Source organism: Tupaia chinensis, unplaced genomic scaffold, assembly GCF_000334495.1.
Source record: "Tupaia chinensis unplaced genomic scaffold, TupChi_1.0 Scaffold000050_1, whole genome shotgun sequence".
Classification (NCBI taxonomy): domain Eukaryota; kingdom Metazoa; phylum Chordata; class Mammalia; order Scandentia; family Tupaiidae; genus Tupaia; species Tupaia belangeri.
In genome coordinates, this window is record NW_006159508.1 from 2,909,355 (window position 1) to 2,930,580 (window position 21,226).

Below are 21,226 nucleotides of genomic sequence, written 5' to 3' on the forward strand. Positions count from 1 at the left end.
TTTTTCTTCTCAGCATGTATTTTCTTTTAAATCTTAATATGAAAAGCCATGTCTTCCTAGTGATACTCCTTCACTCAATAAATCTCAGTAATCCTCTAAGAGTTGAGCATTTTTTATAAGTTCTTTTTATGCTTTTACTGTTTCAGAGATCTCATGGGATATTCATTGTTTTATGAAACAGTTTACCTTAGTAATTGAAACCAGTGAGAGATTTTAAAAGGTAACAATGCCTGAATTTCACTGGAGAGGTTCATGTAGGATATGGCCTAAGCATTGAAGTTTTTTAAATTTCTTTAGGTGGTTTTAAAAAGTCATATAAAATTATAAAATAATTATGTTCTTTTAACTCCTTTTTTAGGCATAAAGATGTCATCATCAACCAAGGTAAATTAAAAATCATTTTTAAAAAAATATTTATTTTAATTTTCTTCATCAGTGTACTATTTGCTAATGATAAGAGTATTGTTTTCATTGAGTGTGTTTTATTAGTTCATAGTAATTAAGGAAATCATTACTACAGTCATGTAAGCAAATGTCCAATTTTTATTGTACGATGTGTCATTTTTGTCTCAACCAGCAAAAATGTCAACTCGTGAAAAAAACAGCCAAGGTAAGAATAAGCTACGCAGTTGGTCGCCTTTTCTAAGTTAATTTCTTTCTGGTTCTTTTAATTGGCTTTTCATTACTTATATTACCTGAGTTTCTTCTTAGCAGAAGAAATAGGGTAATTTGAATTAGTGACTCCAACTACTTTTTTTTTTCAATTGTCTTATTTTGGGTGGACTAGCAAATGGCATAATGGTTACGTTGCTGGACTCCCACAGAATTGACTGCAGTTCAAGTCCCAGGCCCAGCGGCTTAAAACTCACACGGGATGCATGTGCGTGTGTGCCCCAGATCCCGAAAAGGGGAATGGAGGGGAAGAGATTTGTGGCGTGGCCATCTCCCCAGGGAGTGATTTCTCACTTTCAGTCTCTCTGTCTCTCTCTGGCGAGCTCACATGCCCTATAGCAAAAATCTCTCTTAAAAAAAATTTAACTTATTTCTTTGACCTTGAAATATTCAAAGTGAACAATAAAAAATACACCATTACCCAGAGGTATAAAATACCAGAGGGAGTTTTTTCTCTCTCTTCTTTTAAAAAAGTTATACTTAGAAGAGCCATTTAAAAGATTGATAAATTTTAACTCAATTTCCTGTCTTGCCAACTTCATTGCAAATAATCACTCATTTCTTAATGCTAAGACTGAAAATATATTAAGTCTAGCAAATCCATCTTTCCTTAAATTTTCTTTTATAATAATTGTAATTTTGGCTACTTGCTGTTGTTGGCTTGTTCTGACCAAAAAGAGAACAGACATTTTTTAAATGTGTATTTAATTGAATTGCAAAGCAGGTAAGTTTTATATATCTGTCTTGCGTTCTCTTAGATTGCCTGCAAAGTTAATTAAAGCATGCTGTTCTAAATGAAAGCATGTCCTTTCTGTGCATGCTTTTCGCAGCTTGTTTCTGTGTGTCATGGTTATCTTTATTTCCTGGGCTATTATATGAGCCAGCTAGTTAAAAATCATGCTAAAGACTTAACTGATCACTGTAGATGTTTACATTCTTGGTTTCAGCAAGAAAGTAAGTATTTATTTGTAATCTTTGTATCATTTGTTTTTATGTAGAAATGCTAACTGAAGTTGAATTTTGCTGGCATTCTTCTTTATTTAAGTCCTACATGCTTCCTTCCTTTAAAATTCAGTGTAGATTAAGCAATGATTGAGCTATTTTAAGAAAAAAATGAAGTTATTTACAAAGACAACTGTTATTATAGATGTTATTTATCAAAAACTTTTTAAAAATAGAGCAGTGAGGGACCAGCAGGTGGCGTGGTAGTTGAGGCACTGGATTCCCACATGGCCCACTGTAGTCTGAGTCCCGGACCTAGGGGCTTGAAAATCATGCTGGGAACATGTGCACATGTGCCCAAAATCCCAGGAGGAGAAAGGATTGCAGTGCGGCCTTTCCCCCTGGGGAGTGATTTCGAGCAGCACCTCTCACAGTCTCTCTCCATCTCTCAATGATGAGTACATTTGCCCAGTGGCAAAAAAAAAAAAAAAAAAAGAGCAGTGAGTGAGGAGTTACTTAGTGTTTAGTGTTTGGTTCTGGCTCTTTTGCATAGCAGCCTGACTTAGGCCAAAGGGCATTATCTCTGAGTAGGTTTCTAATCTTGAGAATAACAGTTATAAAGCTTACTTCATATGACTATTGAAGGATGAAATAATATATATGAAAGTACTTTAAAAATAGAAAACACCGTTCTATGAAAAGGTGTTATTACTATTACTATTATTAGGTATTTCACTAGAGAGCTCAAATTTTGTAAATCCTTATGGGATAAATTAGAAGGGTTGCATTCCCCTTTCTCATGCTTTATGGTATGTTCTTTGGAAGGAAGAAGGAGCTTAAGATTGGTGTATGAGAGTGGTTTGTGTTAGTGACAGAATTTTCAAATCATTCAGGTAAACAAGTGGGTAAATGTATTTATAAAGGGAGGGATTTTATATAGAAACATCACTAAACAGGATTTTGGCCCGTCTACATAGAAGAATGGAGTGAGAAGCTGAAAAAGGATATAGAAAAATATGTTAAATTCTCTTACAACAATTTTATCTAAAACAAAACAAAAAAATGTCCCTGGTGTTGGAATTTGATGACATAAAAAGGGACTTGCAATGAGTCTTACTCTTGGAATTTGTGTATGTTCCTTTGCCACTTAATCAGTTATATCCTATCTGGAGAATAAAGTTTATAGTCTTTAGAATGAACCTGAGAGGACAACTCTTTGCTTGAGTCAACTGCGTAGTTCAGGCCTGCCCGTGATTGGCGCAGACCCTCTGGACAGGAGAAGATGGATTCTGGGTGGTTTAGGAGGTAAGGAGCAGAGGGAGTCTTCTCTGTGACCTGCTTAAGCAGCGAGGTAAATGGCATCTACTGAAATAGGGAACGTTTGTTTGAGAAGAAATAGATGTATAGGGAAATAAAGCTTGGTTTTGGGCAGTTTCACAGAAGTCGTATATAAAACTCAATCTACATTGTAGGGATATGTAGCAAGCAACCCGATGTATATGTTTAAACAAGTGAGTTTGAAGTACAAAGACTGGTTTCATCATTTACTTAGCTATGCAACCTTGAGCAGGTTATTTCAGTCTTCTTAAGTCTTTGCTTTCTCATCTAAAATTTTGTCCCTTGGAGGGTTATTGTAAAAATTAAAGATAGTAATAAAGTGTTCTAACAGTACCTACAACATACTACCACATAAGTTTGACTTATAATAACATAAGAGTCTTACAGTAAAACCTTACGGAAAAATGTGTCGAGTAAGATCGAATACCCTGTGTGATGGCGCATACCTGTATTCCCAGCTAATTAGGAGGCTGGATCAGGGAGGAGCCTGACAGGGCAAGACCCTGGCAGAACCATCTCTTCTCTCCCTCCCTTGCTAGCTCACTCTCATTTATATAAACAAACAAACAGACAAACAGTTAATTAAATTTTCATTGCCTGTAAGTTATAGATCTGTTTTTAAAGTTCGGTATTTATTTTGCCTGACATATTCACAACACATTTTCTTGTATTTTAGCTATTAATCATTGCTAATATCTGTCATTATGAAATACTTTTTATAATATAATTTATCCATTTCTTTAGTGCTTTTTGACAGTGACCACTGTGACTTGTTCTAGCCATCTGCTTTGATTTAGGAAACATTGCGTTTACATCTGTTACACTAGGTGAATGGTAGCAGAGAGAACTTTACCTACAAGGCCTGGCTCCTGCACGCATAGCAGAGGAAGTAAAAAACTGCAAAGGTGCATATTCTGATCAGCACTTAGGCCAAAGACAGGAAACTGTGGTCGAAGTAATAGGAAATGAAACGGGGTGTACCCAAGGCAGTCTGTGAGGCTGGGAGGAGAGGAAGGACAGGTTGTGCCACTTAGAAGAGGCTCTGACTGGCACCCTAAATCCCTCCCTAGTTCTGCTGAGTTCTGCTCCAGTCCCAGCAGAGAGAGTCCTAGCATATCAAGCTAAAAGTTGAACACACTTCAGGATTATTTATTGTTAGATGTAGCAGTTAAGTTCGGGTATAGTACTATTCTAACCAGTAAGCTACAGATGAAGCCTTTTTGAGCTAAGTTGGGGTGCTTTTATAAAATTACTTCTTGTGAAAAATAGATAACAATTTGAAAGACTTTGTAATAAAATGAGTACAGCTAATAAGCTCATCCTTACAGTAGTTACCTAGTATATTGCATTTTTTTTAAATGTGGAGAATAAGTGTCACATGTTTTTATAGAGCAAAACCTAAATGTCCTCAAATTATTGTTATATTTTTTCAGACTTGAATGTATATTAAAAGGAGGTCAAGAAAAGAGGACTTCTTCTCTGTTGGAGATTTTTTTTTTAAAGCCTGTGATGCAAAAATCTGAATTTGTGTTGTGTTTAGAAGAAGTCTTCTAGATTAAAAAGTGCTTAAAGGTTGTCTAACTTTTTTTTTTTTTTTCTTTTTAGAGAGAGATTTTTGGTATAGGGTGTAGGCGCTTGCTGGAGAGAGACAGAGAGAAAGTGAAAAATCACATTCCAGGAAGGATGGCCACATAGCAGTCCCTTCTCCTCCATTCTCCTCTTGGAATTTTGGACACACACACCTGTGTGAGTTTCACGCTGCCAGATCATGTGGAAATCCAGTGCCTTAACCACTACGCCATTTGCTGGTCCCAAGAATGTATGTTTTTGACATATTCTTTTCTTATTTTTAGATAAAACAAATACCCTGACTGCCTCTACTAGACATGGAGAATACAACTTCTCATAAGAGACATCCTAGTCTTGTGCATATTTATATTATATAATAAATATATTGTGGCTAAAACATTTTCACCCATACTGATATTCCCAACCTTAGGCATAATTTTTGTTTGTTTTTTGTTTTGTTTTATTTTGTTTTAAAGAATTATTTATTTAACTTTATTTGTTTATTATTATTCTCAATTTTACCAGAGAGGGAGAGTGAAAAAGCAAGCTCCCAGGTCTGAGACTCAAACCATGGTCAGCCATGTGGGAGTCCAGTGTCTTAACCACCATGCCACCTGCCAGCCCCCTTGTTTTTTGTTTGTTTATTTGTTTGTTTTTGGTTTTTGTTAGTTTGTTCGTTAAATCTAAACTGGGCTCAGTCATAGTAGCACACAGCTAGTGCCAACACTTAGACCCAGAGACCCAGGTTGAGTTCTTGGGCCAACTGAATACGTTGGGTACATTTGTGCATGCCCGTAATCCTAGCTAATTGGGAGACTGGGACAGGAAAGTTATAACAGGGTATGACCCTGTCAAAAATAGCATGACCATGCTCCCATTGAGGGGGTGCTTTGTCTCTCTGCCTCTCTGTCCTCTGTCTCTCTCTGATCAGTACATGTCTCCTTTAGCAATTAAAAGAGAGAGAGCGGGAGCTGGAGGGAGAAGATCTAATAACACCAGGCTCACACCCTTCGTGGAGCAGACTAGCTGCTGCCTCTCTCAGATGGTGTTGAGGGATGCCAGTGCTCTGCCCCCCTTAATGATCCTGTGCTCCCCCACTTAATCTTATTTGCATTTCCTGCCTGATGTTGTAGATGCTTAGATCTGTGTTCCCTATTTTAAAGTGTACGTAATAGAATCACCGTAATTCTAGGATCTTTGCCTACATTTGCTATTCTGTGGATAGTCACTGAAGTTGATGAAGGGAGATTGTGGTAAATTAAGTCATATAAGCAGTTGCTGGACTGTGTTTAGAATGGACACAAATCTTTCTGGACAGGAAGGAGACAAATATTTCTAAAGAACTCCATATTACAGTGTGATGTTTTACGTAATCAGTCAATAATTCTGAGGAGTAAGTAGTAGTATCATTCTGTTATTAGGAAAATGAGTCCTAAGTCTCACAGCTAGTAAGTATAAAGCTGGGATTCAAGGCCCTCAGGAGAGAACAGAACTCATGTTCTTCCCACTGTCATGCACTGCCTCACTCTCAGACCTATGAATTGTTTGATGTGCTTACATTATTTACGGGTTCTCCAGCATGTGTACTACCAGTTTACAAGCACGGAGGCCCTTTTCATCCCAAAATATGCATTGCCGTTTTTATATTAGAAGCATTGGCGGGAGCCAGATAGTTCCTTTAATTTCCAACTTAGTTGTTTGTGCTGCCTGAGTGATGAAAAGAATCAATATAGTATTCTCTGTTTCTAAAAGCAAAGGAGAGCATTTTTTTTTTCTTTTATATTATCGCTAACTCTCTTTGCTGGGCATACATTCCATTTTAAATAAAAATAGAAGCATTTATTGAATGTTTCATTTCTTCATTCGGAACACACTTGTGACATAAATCAAAGATGCTGCAAGAAATTTCAAAGAAAGGATAACTGCCTTCAAGAATTTTTATTTTATTTTATTTTATTTTATTTTATTTTGGAGAAGTTTTTGCTGTAGGGCACCTGCGCTCGCCAGAAAGAGACAGACAGAGAAACAGAAAGCAAGAAATCACCCTCCCCCCGGGGGGATGGCCATGCCGCAGTCCATTCTCCTCTTGGGATCATGGGCATGCACGCACACGCACCCAGCTTGAGTTTAAGCCACCGGGTCTGGGACTTGAACAGCGGTCAACTACATGGGAGTCCAGTGATGTAACCGTTACACTATCTGCTGGTCCTGCCTTCAACAATTTATAATCTTAAAACAACAACAAAAACTAGAAGGAAAATCATACAACAAATCGACACTTACAAGAGAGTTTGTATAGTTTTATGCACTATACCAAAAAGGACAAGGAGATACAGATAAGGATGATTGCAGAAGAGGAAAATTTACAGCTGGTACTCATTTAGTCTAGCTATGCTAAAAATCATCAGGAAGCACAGCCCACTCTCAGATTCAGAAGTAATAAAGATGTACATCATGTGGGGTTAAAACCATAGTGTGGGAGGCCTGTTCTTAGATCAAAATCAAACCTTGAAGCTGAGCACACTGAGTAATAATAATAAAAATAACTTGAACTTCTCACCCATAACAAGTACAGCTTTTTAAACTGGCTCTGAAAAAACATCAATACTCTGAGACATTGAGCAAGTAATTTATCTTTCTTTCTTCTTCATGGTCTGCATTGTATAAACTACTGAATAGTTATTAAGTACTCTTCTCTTTAGGTAGCTTAGGTCATTATTAGAGATCTAAGGTTGAATCAGCCTCTGTATTACATTTAAGTCTGGGCTTAATGCTGTTTTTATATCATGCCAAACAAGTTAGCAAGTGCTAACAGTTCTATGCTTCTGTACTCAGTTCGTTTTTTCCTCCTTCCCTTTTAGGTTCTTTTGTAACCATTTCATAATCTCCATAGACATTTATTAAACCTATCTATATGTAGGTTACTGGGATGCTAGAGGCAAGGTTGAATGGAGATTTTTGTTTTTGTTCATTTGTCTTTGAAGAAGTAAGAAACAGCCCTGGGCCAACAGGTAACACAGGTTAAGGAGGCTAGATCTCACATGGCCAACTGCATAATTTGAGTCCTGGATCCGGGACCTTGAAAAATCACTCTAGGTGTATGTGCATGCCTGCCCAAAATCCCAAGAGAAGAATGGAGGAGAAGGGATTGTGACAAGGCTATCCACCCTGGGGGATAATTTCGTACTCCCCCACCCCCAACTCCTCTCTATCTCTCTGGAAAGCACATGTGCCCCATATAGCAAACTAAAAAAGAAAGGAGGGAAAGGAAGAGGAGTCCCATCTTTAGTGAAGTACTGTTTCCCTTTTGTGAAAGATGCATGATGATTTGATTCGACTTGTCTTTTTTTTTTTTTTTTTAAATGTTTTTAGTGTTGACTTGTAGATCTTAAAACACCTATTGGTTTATATAAATGAAGTTTTTTTTAGAGCCTATGCTACTAAGAAAATTGTTATTTAGCACTGTCTTAAAAAATGATAGTTTCAGCTCTACTCATAGGCTATGTAGCATAGCTTTTAGTCTCCCTCCCCAACCCAGTTTATGAAGGTGTTTGATTGTGGAAATTAGCTCTTTGTTAGCTATATGCTTTGCAAATATTTTCTCCTATTCTGTAGGTTTCCTTTTCACTCTGTTGATTGTAGTGTTTGTGTGTGTGTGTGTTAGGATGGTGGTGGTGGTGGTTGTTTTTAATAGAAGCTTTTTAGGTTGTGAAATCATGTTTTCACATATCATTAAACATCCAATGATGTTGTTCAAATAGAATGATAGATATGGTTGTTGTCTGTCCATATAATCCCCTTTTCAATCTTAGAGGCATTTCCAACACAAAATGATTTTTCTTTTGCATTTCTTTACCTCAGCCTTCCTGACTTTGTAAGAATATGTCAGCTCAGATAAATTACATTTTACTTATGAAAAGAATTGTTCTCAACTAAGGAAATAGCCAGTGAGTTTTTTCCTACAGTGTTTTGGCCTAGGTCTTTATGGGATCACTTTTTTGTCTTTTTCTTTTTTTCTTTTTAAAGGGAAATTTTTGCTATAAGGCACATGTGCTTGCCAGAGACACAGAGACAGAAAGTAAGAAATCACCTCCCTTAGTGAAATGGCCATGCCACAATCCCTTCTCCTCCATTCTCATCTGGGATCTTGGGAACACACGCACATGCACCCAGATCATGGGCACACATGCACATGGACCTGCCATGAGTTTTAAGCTGCCAGGTGTGGGATTCAAACCACGGTAACTGTGTGGAAGTCTAGCGACATACCCATTACACCTTCTGCTGGTCCCAGGATCACTTTGTTTTCTATATGGCATATGACAAAAATAATATATAATGAGAATAAAACTTTGAAGTGTTACTATTTTTGTCTTAGTTTTATTGTATCACATTAACAATCCATTTTTTAATGACTATATAGAGAATGCATGTGACCTAATTTTTATCTTGTGTTTCTACAGAAGGAGAATATATTAAAATGTTTATGCGAGGTCGACCAATTACAATGTTCATTCCTTCTGATGTTGACAACTATGATGACATCAGAACGGAACTGCCTCCTGAGAAGCTCAAACTGGAGTGGGTGTATCCTTCTCTACCACAACAGCAAATTTGTGTGCTTTCTCTCTAGTTTAAAAAAAAATTATTTACCTGTTCTCTATTAAAATTATCTTTTTACCAAAAAAGTAGATATAATAAACATAACAGCCAATTGAGAAATAAAAAAGGAAACAGTATCTGTAATCCTTTCAAATATTATGTATTTTTGGCTATTAGCAATTTAAAGCCATCAAAACTAACATCTTCCGAAAGGGCAAGCAGTATTCCATGAGTGTCACAGCAGACACTTGTGTTATGTAAGAATTGGACTGGAATTAGACGATTGGTGTTGGGTTTTGGTTCCGCCATTTTCCCCTGTGAAGCCAGGGCCATTGTGAGATTTCCATAAGAATATATCAGTTAAGTATTTTGTAACCTGTGAATGAATGTTATGATAGGAAGTATGTCATTAAGAGCTTAAATTAACAAAGTTGATTATAATTTCAAAATTAACTTCTTAGCCAGACTGAATTCTTCTGTCTGCCCTTTCTCTGCATCTCTGATTTCCTTCTTTGGGTAGAAATATTTGGGAGAACTTACCAGTCCTACAGGAGAATCCCAGTTCTCTGCACCTCTTTTTAATCAACACTCTGCCTACCAGACTCTGCCTGGCTGTCCTTTGTGCATCATTTAGGGACAGCAGATAGGCCTTCTTTTTGCTTCCTCCCTTCTCTCTCTCTCCCTCTCCCTAAATTAGGTCCTCTGGTTATGCTTTCTCCTAGCATCCTGTTAGTTTTCTTTCCACAATTTGTAATGATATATTTGGTGGTAATTTCTGTATTCTCTGCCAGAGCATAAGCTCCAGAGACACCAACCTCACATTTGCTTTGTTCAGAACCGAATGTTACCCCACGTCTGATTTATATTGGGAACACAGTGTCCAAGTATATATTTGGCAAATGAGGAAACCGAGATTTAGGCTCGTCAGAAGACTCAGAGTTGCACAAAGAATGACAACAGGACATGACCTTTTTAGTTCTAGTCCAATCACCCTTTCCTTACTCCTTTGATTCTCTTAAGTGTGAAAAAAAAGGTTCATTTAATCCCTTGAAAATTTACTTATTAAAAACCTTGACTCTTTTTCTGTTAAGATATGGTTATCGAGGAAAAGACTGTCGAGCTAATGTTTACCTTCTTCCTACCGGGGAGATAGTTTATTTCATTGCATCAGTAGTAGTGCTATTTAACTACGAGGAGAGAACTCAGCGACACTACCTGGGCCATACAGACTGTGTGAAATGGTTGGTATCATTTAATGTTTGCTTATTCTGTTCTCGCAAGTGCTCATTTTGTATTTTTTTTAATTTGGGTTTTATTGAAAATGATTTCTGATAGAGAACTCAGGTTATATGAGTATTGTGGGACTTCTGTCAATTTTTTTTTTTTTTTTGAGAGGTTTTCACTATAGGGCGCGTGCGCTCGCCAGACAGACAGAGACATAGAGACAGAAAGCGAGAAATCACCCCCAGGGGGGATGGTCACGCCGCAATCCCTTCTCCTCCATTCTCCTCTCGGGATCTTGGGCATGCACGCACACGCGCCCGGCGTGAGATTTAAGCCACCGGGTCCGAGACGCGAACCGCGGTCGACTACGTGGGAGTCCAGCGACATAGCCATTACGCTAACTGCTGGTTCCCTCAAATATATTTTTAAAAGACAAAAGGACTTACAAGTCCTCTAAAATAATTGATGAGTCTCAGCAGCAGTTAAATCTTGATGGGAGTCTCTTCTGCTTTCTCGGATCTCTTACAGTTCCTTCCTTCTGCTCTGTGGTGTGAGATATGTGAAGCACACCAAGCTTGCGCAGGTTTCTGAGTGTTTTTGTTTGTTTGTTTTACTAAAAATTTGTCCTGTGAAGATACATTTTGGAATTGATGCTTTTTCTTTATGGGAAAAGAGATATTACTGATGAATAAGGATCTTAATCCTATAGGGTATCACACCAAAACTGTGAAAACTCATTTTATGTACCTGGGCATATTTTTAAATTACTCAATAAATTTTGCTAGTGTATAATTAAAATTCAGTCATTTATTGGTTAAATTTATTATTTTTTAACATTTAAAAGCTGCTCTTCTCTAGGTGGTAGGTTTGTAACTTTCTCCCCCTACTTTATGATCTGCTTTAAAAGCGGGTACATGGCTTTTATAATCAGAAAACAAAGTCAAGAACAGGGGGAAGAAAACTAAGCCCAATTTAAATCTTTTATTTTATTTTTCAATAAGAACATAGAAATCCTTAAAACACAAGACCTGGGCTGGCTCTATGACCTGGTGCTTAAGGCAGCTGGATTCTACATGGCTATGTGGTTCAAATCCAAGACATGGAAGCTTGAGAAACACACTCAGCAAGTGTGCATATATGCCCAGAATCCCAAAAGGAGGGAGAGAGAGAGGAAAAGGGATTACAGCATGACGATTCCCCAAAGAAGGTGCTCTCTCTTCTCCCTCTCCCTTCCTCTCTGCCCCTGACGAGCACACTCTCCCTCTAGCAAAAACAAACAAACTTTGCTTCAAAGGTCCTATTATGCAAATAATATCAAATGGATATAGCTTTAGAAAATATAAATAAGCATAATAAATTTTTAAATCAACCCTAATCCTACCATCTTATAAAAGTAAAAGGTAGGGCTGGCCCTGGGGCCTGGAAATTAAGGGAGCCAGATCTCATACAGCCTGTCACATGGTCTGAATCCCAGCCCTGGCAGCTTCAAAAATATGACATGTATGTGTGCATGCTTGCCCACAATTCTGACAAGATAGGGAAATGAAGGAGAGGGACCAGCAGATGGCATAATCATTGTGTCACCGGACTCCCGCGTGGCTGACTGGTTCAAGTCCCAGACCCGGCAGCTTAAAACTCATGCTGGGAATGTGTGTGTGTGTGTGCCTGCCCAAAGTCCCGACAGGAGACTGGAGGAGAAGAGACGGTGGCATGGCCATCCTCCCTGAGGGGTGATGTTTTGCTTTCTGTCTCTCTGGTAAGCACATGTACCCTATAGCTAAAATCTCTTTAACAGAAATGAGAAGAAATGAAGAAGAACAAATTGCGGCACGACTGCACCCCTTTTTGGGGATGCCTTCTATCTTTCTGGGAGCTTATGGGTCCTCTGACCAAGTAAAAATAATAAAGATAAAAGAAGAAAAAAAAAGTTTTAATTTACTAGAGGACATGTATGCTCACTGAGGAGAGAGAAAGAGACAGACAAAGTGAGAAAGCACCCCCCATGGGGATGGCCACGCCGCCATCCCTTGTCCTCCATTTTCCTCTTGTGATCCTGGGCACGCATGCACACGTGCCTGGTGTGAGTTCAAGCTACCGGGTCCAGGACTCAAACCATGGTTGACTACATGGGAGTCCAGCAAACATAGTCATTACGCCAGCTGCTAGTCCCAAGGTGGTATACTTTCACAGGTCACTGTGCAGCTCTAAAGAAAGCATGAGAAATTGCTTTATATATTAAACATCCCTAAGATAAAATCCTAATTACAAATACTAAAGAACAGGAAAATGTGCACAGTGTTCTACCATTTGTATAAAAATGAAGTACAAAATAAATACGTACCCTGGTTTCCACATATGCAAAAACTTTCTAGAATTATTCATTTAAAAAATTAATTTTAGTGATGACCTGCTAGGGGTTGCTGGGGATAGGAGTGGGGTAAAGTAGATAAAATCTTAACAGGGTAGGACCAGCAGATGCCATAATAGTTACGTCGCTGAACTTCGTAGTTGACTATGGTTCGAATCCCAGACTCAGCAGCTTAAAACTCACACCGGGCACTTGCATGTGTGTGCCCAAGATCCTGAGAGGAGAATGAAGGAAAAGGGATTGCAGCATGGCCATCCCCCTGAGGGGTGATTTCTCACTTTCTGTCTCTCTCTCTCTCTCTCTCTCTGTCTCTCTCTCTGTCTTTCTGGCAAGCACACATGCCCTATAGCAAAAACCTCTCTTAAAAAAAAAAATTCTTAACAGGGTAGGTGGGAAGGAGACTTTTCTTAATATGTCTTTTGTAACTTTTGATATTTAAACTATGTATTAACCTAATGCAGACATTTCAGTTAAAAAATTATTTAAAAAGATTGGAATTTAAAAAATGAAATTAAAATAAAAAGATCTGATTTAAATATTAGCAGAATGTTGGTATTAGATTTTGAGTTACCTTTAATGTAGTTGACCTAAATACAGGATATCAACTATTTAAAGAAGAAGTAGAATTAGATTAAGAAGCATATTATCCCAACCTTGGGATGCAAGTGGTAAGGCACTGCTAAGTGAAGGTGGGACCTCCTGGGAGACGAGATTCAGATTCCGTTCCCAGCTCAACCTAAAAACAGGCTGCATGGACCTGTCTGGAATCCTGGCTAACTGGGTGGCCGGGGCCAGGAGGATTGCAGTATGGGTGAGACCCTGTCAAAAATATCTTATCTCCCTCTATTTCTCTCTGCCTCCTTCTCTCCTTCCCTCTTTCATTAAAAAATTTTAAAAATTGATCAATTCTAACCTTAGTAATCAAAGAAATTAAAACAAGGTACCATTTATGCTGATCAAATTATTAAAACATTTTTGAAAGATAAGTTTTAATATGGGAAAGTTGTAATGAAACTTTTTTTAAAGAATTTTTTTTTAAATTTATTTACATTTGAACAGAGAGGGAGAGAGAGAGTGAGAAAGGAAGCTGCCAGGTCCAAGACTTGAACCATGGTTGGCCATGTGAGTATCCAGTACCCTTAACTACCACACCTCCTGCCCTTTTTTTAAGTTTTTGATTTATGTTGTGTGTACTCACCCAGAGAGCTACGTACAGAGAGAGGATGTTAGGGGAAATGAGAAATTATACCCAGTCCCTCCTCTTCCATTTTCCTGTAGGGATTTTGGGTGTGCATACACACATGCCTGGTGTATTTTCCAAACCATGTGGTGTTGGCCATGTAGGATCCAGCTGCCTTAACAATCATGCCACCTGGCTAACCCCCTAGTGAAACTTTAAGTGCCAGAGAGCACATCCACTCAGCAGAGAAAGGGAGAAAGTACCCCCAGGATAGCGCAGTCACATCGTGATCCTTTCCATGTTTTCTTCCCATTTGAATGCTGGGCACCCAGAACACACGCAGGCCACTGACTCTAACCGTTGGAGGCCATGTGGCATCCAGCTGCCTATACATAGCACTCAAACACTGTTCCACGGGATTGGCCTTGTAATGAAACTTCTAGAACACTTTTGTTTCTTGTGGCTATTTAAGTTGATGCTGTCTGGAAAATAACAAGCAAGTACATTCTAAGAAACAAAATTTTGAGCCAGTCCCATGGCATGGTAGTTAAGGCAGCTGAATCCCACATATCTGACTGCATGGTTAGAGTAGCTAACCAGGTAGCTTGAGACATGCTGGGTGCATGTGTATGTTACCCAAATTAAGTGTCCAAAGGAAGGAGAAATAGAGGAGAGGGGATTGTGGTGTGTCCATTCCCAGTGAAGGTGCTTTCTCCTCTATCTCTGGTGATAGCACACATCTTCTGGCCAAAAAGAAAAAGAGAAGGAAAAAATTTATATTCTCAGGTGAATTTACCTCTTGGTTTGCAAGATACGGAAAGATTCTATATATGGACATGAAGACATCTTTTACAGATTTTTGCTTGTGGGGCCAGCAGGTAGCATAGTGGCTAAGGTGCTGGACTCCCACATGGCCAACCTTGGTTCTAGTCCCAGACCTGGCACTTGCTTTCTCACTTTCTCTCTCTCTCTTTCTGTTACATGTGCCCTATAGCAAATTTTTAAAATAGTAATAATAATAAATAAAATTAAACAAATCTTAACTTTTTTAAAATAAAAAATAAAAAAAATTTTAATTTTTTTTTTTTTTTTTTTTTTTTTGCTTGTTATGTGTATGTGTACCTTGAGCAATTCAGGTACATATATTCTATTTTCCATTTTTGTTTAAAAATTTCTTGTCCCAGGTTCAATGAACAAGAGTTCTTTGTATTAAGAATTGAGCAAAAAGTTGAAGGTGCTGTATGAAGATGTTGACTACTTTTTTCTCTTGCCAAAAAGTAGAACGGTCTTGGGGCCCGCAGGTGGTGTGGTGGTTGAGGGTACTGGACTCCCACATGGCTGGCTGCAGTTCAGCTTCCGAACCTAGTGGCGTTTTTTCTAACTGCACCTCACCCCCTTCTCTTTCTCTCTCTCTCTCTCTCTGTCCCTCTCTGGTCAAATTAAAATAAAGTTTAATAAAACTATTTTTTAAAAATTAGAAATGTCCTAAAATAGGGAAGAGCTGTTAATTTAGTAATACATGCCAGGGTTATGTAGTAAAATGGAAAAATAGTTTTTATTTAAATAGGTTAAAATTATGCAATACACTTTTGTACCCTCACTGCAATAAGCCATCTGAATACTTTGCCTATGTGCATGTACTGGAAAGAAACTTTAACAAATGAAAACAATTAAATTTGTTAGCATGCCACAGTTGTGGGTAAATATTTTCTTCAAATTTAGTGTTTCCTTAATTTATTAAGCTTAAGAAAGAAAGAAAAAGTACAACTGGAAACTTTAGGTAATTGATAATTGATTTACTGAAGAAAAAAATAGGTTAAAGTGAATTGTTTTTTATGATGAACGGTTATTATTTTAACATTTGAAAATGTTGACAACAAAAGTACATTTCTGTTGTGTTCCGTTTCCTGTACTTAAAGGTATTGTTGCCATTGCTTTTTAGCCTCGCTATACATCCTGACAAGATCAGAATTGCAACTGGACAGATAGCTGGAGTGGACAAAGATGGGAGGGTAAGCGTGTCCCGCACCTGGTGTGCTGCTGTTCGAGTGGAGCTCATTATCATTTAGCCACATCCCGTGCGTTTCATTCTCATAAATTTAACTACCAAAAGATTCCTAGAATAAGAACGAGAAAACATGATAGAATGTAAGGATATGTCAGAAGACAAAAGAATCAAATCTTCTCCCAAAGGAACCCTTTACTTGTAAAAGTCAGAGGACTGATAGGCTTGTTACATTCTTCTTCACATAGAATCACTTTTCAGTGTTTCCAGAAGTGTCACAATTTCCATTAGTTGATGAACCTCTCAGTTTTATCAGAGGCTAGACCTGTTATCACTTGCACAAAGAGCTTCGGTTACTGTTCAGTACTGTTAAATTAGTTTACATAACAAATTCTGTATTTTTAAGGATCAGCAATAATATTGATAACTGGTTAGCATATGCATAACTGTACTCATGGCTTCAGTTTCTTTAAAGAAAAGGAGTGGAAGGTTTATATTGGATAACTTCTAAGAATCTCTTCCAGTTCTGAATTCTGGGTAAGGACTGTTTGCTTAGCAATTTATCGGACACTGATAAAAAAAAAAAAAAAAAGAGTTGTTTTCTCAGGAATGAAGGTTAATGCTCAAAATATCTAGAGTAAATTTGCCCGATTACAATCCTAACTCTGCCTTTTAATGGTAGTACAACTTTGGGCACGTTCTTTCATTTCTGTATTTGTTTCATCTGTTAAATGGTAATTATGGTAAGACCTGTAGTTCATAGGATCATGAAGATTAAACTAATACACATGGCACACTTCGAATAGCATGTGGAACATACAAGATACTTGGATTATTCGCTGCTACTACTGGCATCACTGTCATTTCCTTATTTTTATAGTATAGGAAGAAAATACCTACCCAAGAGTCTGTTGGGGAAGGTCTAAATCTAGCAGTTGTTTTTGTATTAGATGTTTACCTGCCCCATTCCTTTTTAAAGACAGCAGGCAGTTTGGTGTGGAGTTGTGTTCACATCCACCTGCATCCCAGCTAGTCCTGTTATCTTGTGTCTCTTGCAGCCTCTGCAACCCCATGTCAGAGTGTGGGATTCAGTTAGTCTTTCTACACTGCAAATTATTGGACTTGGAACTTTCGAGCGTGGAGTAGGTTGCCTGGATTTTTCAAAAGCAGTAAGTAACAATTTTTAAAGACGTTAGGAAGTGTATACATCCATAGAAAGCGAAAACTCTAAATTGAAAAATGAGATGTTAGCTATTGGTAATATTGCTATTGCTAGGAGGCTAGTATTTTAGCTTAAGTACTAAAGTACTTTAGTTAGAATCCAAGATACTCAGTTAGTCTACTTTTAATTCTTGTTTGTCTTGAGTTAGGATTCCAGTGTAGTCGAGAAAATGGTTAGAACACATACATAAGCCAGTATGAAACAAGCAGGCAGGTATGCTTTTACTTCATCTTGAGTCATAAAGTAAATCAATTTTATTTAGGAAATTAGCAGACATGGGGCTGGCAGGTGGCGTGGTTGTTAAGGCACTGGAGACTCCCACATGGCCATTCGCAGTTCGATTCCTGGACCTGGCGGCTTGCTTTCTCACTGTCCCTCTCTCTCTCTGGTCAAATTAAAATAAATGAATGAATAAATAAAATTAAATAACTAATTATTTTTTTAAAAATAAAATTAATGGACACAAAACTTGGCCAATTCTGCACAAATACTGGATTTTCTTGCTGTCATATTTGAGCATAGGAAACAAGTGTTTGTATTCCTTAAACTCAAATGATCTTGATTCTGAATTGATGACAACCTGGGTTTATAATTTTTTGTCTAACAGTCCTACTTAAGTTTTGAGGCTTTATCCAGAGGGGAAAATAAGACAAGATGTTACTCACTTGAACATTCTTTTTTTCCTGTAGTATATCTAATGAAGATTAGAAGTATGCAGAAGAACTGTTACATTTTTCAAAGAATTATTTATTTTTATTTATTTATTTATTTTAATTTGCTACAGGTCATGTGCACTCACCAGAGATACAAAGAGAGAGAGGTAGAAAAAGGGAGGAAAAGTGAGAAGTTGGCCGCCAGGTTCAGGACTCAAACCGTGTCAGCCATGCGAGAGTCCAGCGCTTTAGCAACTATGCCACCTGCTAGCCCTGACCTGTTATATTTTAGGGTTCATGTTTTTAAATTTCAAATAAAATACTCCTGTAGACTTCATTGGGCCTCATTTATGCTTCAGAATATATTTATATTAACTCTTGAGTTCTTATCTGGAGCTGTATTTGGGATTATGGGAGTTCTCTGGGACCTGGAGAAAGGGCCACTTTTAAATCAAAAGGTAAATTTGGATTTTAATTTGCTACAGGTCATGTGCACTCACCAGAGATACAAAGAGAGAGAGGTAGAAAAAGGGAGGAAAAGTGAGAAGTTGGCCGCCAGGTTCAGGACTCAAACCGTGTCAGCCATGCGAGAGTCCAGCGCTTTAGCAACTATGCCACCTGCTAGCCCTGACCTGTTATATTTTAGGGTTCATGTTTTTAAATTTCAAATAAAATACTCCTGTAGACTTCATTGGGCCTCATTTATGCTTCAGAATATATTTATATTAACTCTTGAGTTCTTATCTGGAGCTGTATTTGGGATTATGGGAGTTCTCTGGGACCTGGAGAAAGGGCCACTTTTAAATCAAAAGGTAAATTTGGATAAATTTAGAAACTTTGCTAGCTTGAAAAGACACTGAATGTCCAGGGTGCAGCAAGTCAAGATTTGAGAGAAAGGCTTCTAGAAAGGAAGATAGGACAGAAAGAAAAGTAGTAATACTAGAAAATTCAGTAAATACTAGGAAAGTATTTACTACATTTCTTTCCGGTAAAATCTCAGTAACGGGAACTGTTGTCGTTGATACCGCCGTCGTGGTGTGATGACTGCCTCAGTGGCCTCATACTCCAGTCCTAGTTCAGATCCCATTCTGCTCAGTACAAGCCAAGGAAAAGGTGAAGGGCAGAGGGTAAGCCCTGCCCTTCCTCAGTGTCTGTCATTCTTTATTACAATGTTTCTCTGTTCCATAGGTAATAAAAAGCAAATACCACAAATGCTACTATAAAAAAATTGCTTAATAGCAGGCCCAGTAGATGGCTTGATGGCTATGTTGCTGGACTCCCATGTAGTCAACTGTGGTTCAATTCCCGGACCCAGTGGTTTAAACTCACACCAGGTGCATGTGCGTGCCCAAGATCCCGAGAGGAGAATGGAGGACAAGGGATTGCGGTGTGGCCATCCCCCCTGGGGAGTGATTTCCCGCTTTCTGTCTCTCCGTCTCTCTCTCTGTTTTTCTGGTGAGCGCACGCGCCCTATAGCAAAAACCTCTCAAAAAAAAAAAAAAAAAGAATTACTTAGTATCATCCATGGTTCTTTTTCTTAAGCTGAGAAACTTAAATTATGTGAATGAAAATGGTTTCAGAAAAACAGAGAAGAACTTAAGTTGTATTTTTATTTGTCTGGTTTACTCATTTAATGTAAGTCAGGTATATCACAGAATCAACAAACTTTAAGATAGCTATTAATTTTTACTTCTTTTCTCAAACTATCAAAGTTTAGTCAAGAACAAAGTGAAATTATGTACAGTTCTTCCTGTCTGCCCTCAAGGGAAAATATCTTGAATAGAGGCAACAAGAAGGAAGCATTCATTAGTTGCAAACAGGACCAAGGAAATGAATGAGTAATAAAATGAGTTATTAGTGATCCGGAATAATAGAAGTGACTAGATGGCAAGTGGAAATCAACTCAGGAGAAAAAAAATTAAAAATAGAAGATATTTTAAAAGGGGTTTTTGTATTTCTGAAGAAATGGAGTTTGAGTAGTAATTTATTATGTTTTAAAGAATAATGAGTTTAAAGGATTTTTAATTATCTTACCGGCAGTTCTAATGATATGATATTTCTTGCATAGAAAAGTCAAGTCTTATCCAGGAATTTTTTAATGCCTTGAACTCTTCCTCAGGATTCAGGTGTTCATTTGTGTGTTATCGATGACTCCAATGAGCATATGCTTACTGTATGGGACTGGCAGAAAAAGTCAAAAGGAGCAGAAATAAAGGTAAATTCTAAAAATTCTGATTGTTATCTTTCCAAGTACATTATTAGTTTTGCAGGAATTTGAAACTGTATTTCATGTCCTTAAGTTGCAAGAGCAGACTCGCTGGCCAGATCAACCAGGGTCATTATTTGTTGTAATTCTTATGGTGGCGGCATTACAGTTACCCACGATAAGCTAGTCAGGCAGCTTCAAGCGATTTCAGTATTTCAGACAGCGCCGTGCTACTGAAATGCAGAAGTAGATGGATGTCGAACCTCACGGTTAAGACTGAACTACTTGGCTGCTGCTGCTTTAATAAAATATGTAATTTCACTGAATCTTTAACTTTTGAAATCTAGAGAAGAAATTCAGTCTTCAGATTATCACTGATATAACTCAAGGATATATATATGTAAGTATTTTGATCTCAGTTATTATATTTGTATGTTTAGTATAGAAAATACCAAAATAGTTATTTTTGTTGTAGAATATCATTGACCCCTTTGCGAGCATAAAGCTATAACTTGCAAGAGAAGAATGTAAGGTTAGCATTGTAGCTGCATTTTATAGGTCAAATGCACTTCTCCCTCTGACAGACTTTCAAAGAGATTCAAAGTGGCAAATGGCTTTTTTAAAGCCTGTGGCAGGGGCCAGCAGGTGGTGAGGTGGTTAAGTTGCTGGACTTCCGTGTGGCCGACCGCAGTTTGAGTCCCAGACCAGGTCGCTTGCTTTCCCACTTTCTCCCTTTCTCTCTCTTTTTCTCTGTCTCTGGTGAGCTCAGATACTCTATAGCAAATTAAAGAATAAGAATAATAATAATAACTAAATTAAATAAATAATTGTTTCAATAAAATAGCACATGACATATTTACCGTACTCTCAAATAACATCACATTCCTCTTCAAATCTTCTCTTTTAATATTTGTTTTGCATAAATTTCAGGCTTTTAGCTTGTCGATCAAAAAGAGGTTATTTACTGTGTTTTCACATGTGAGTCTTTTGAAGGAAGTAAATTTGATTGTACAAGAAAATATATAAGCTGTCAGAAAACTTCAACCTTTGAGAAATACAAATGAAAACATTGATCATTTTTGCAGACATCTTTCACAGTAATTTAACATTTAAACCTAGGGAAGGAGCCACCAGTGAAATATGTGAATACGATCCTTTGTAGTAAGGTTCCCAGAAGTTGTGGTTTTCTTCCTACTGGCCATTGATTTTTTTTTTTTTTTTTTTAATTTTCCAGTGAGGGGGCCC

General features: G+C 37.7%; 1 protein-coding gene across 5 annotated transcripts in view; it reads left to right on the forward strand.

Moving 5' to 3' along the window:
- The window catches only part of EML4 (EMAP like 4), a 160,973-nt gene that overhangs the window by 100,917 nt on the left and 38,830 nt on the right, over positions 1–21,226 (forward strand). For 3 of the 5 annotated variants that reach the window (XR_003550860.1, XM_006141306.2, XM_006141308.2), the window contains 7 exons: positions 359–384; positions 578–610; positions 8,985–9,108; positions 10,215–10,364; positions 15,838–15,907; positions 16,959–17,069; positions 19,895–19,990. Coding sequence is in view for 4 of the 5 variants with exons in the window: in XM_006141306.2 (XP_006141368.1) it covers positions 359–384; positions 578–610; positions 8,985–9,108; positions 10,215–10,364; positions 15,838–15,907; positions 16,959–17,069; positions 19,895–19,990 (610 nt within the window). In the remaining variant the exon portion in view is untranslated. The remainder of the gene's footprint in view (positions 1–358; positions 385–577; positions 611–8,984; positions 9,109–10,214; positions 10,365–15,837; positions 15,908–16,958; positions 17,070–19,894; positions 19,991–21,226) is intronic. The other 2 variants (XM_006141307.2, XM_006141309.2) reach the window with 1 other exon arrangement.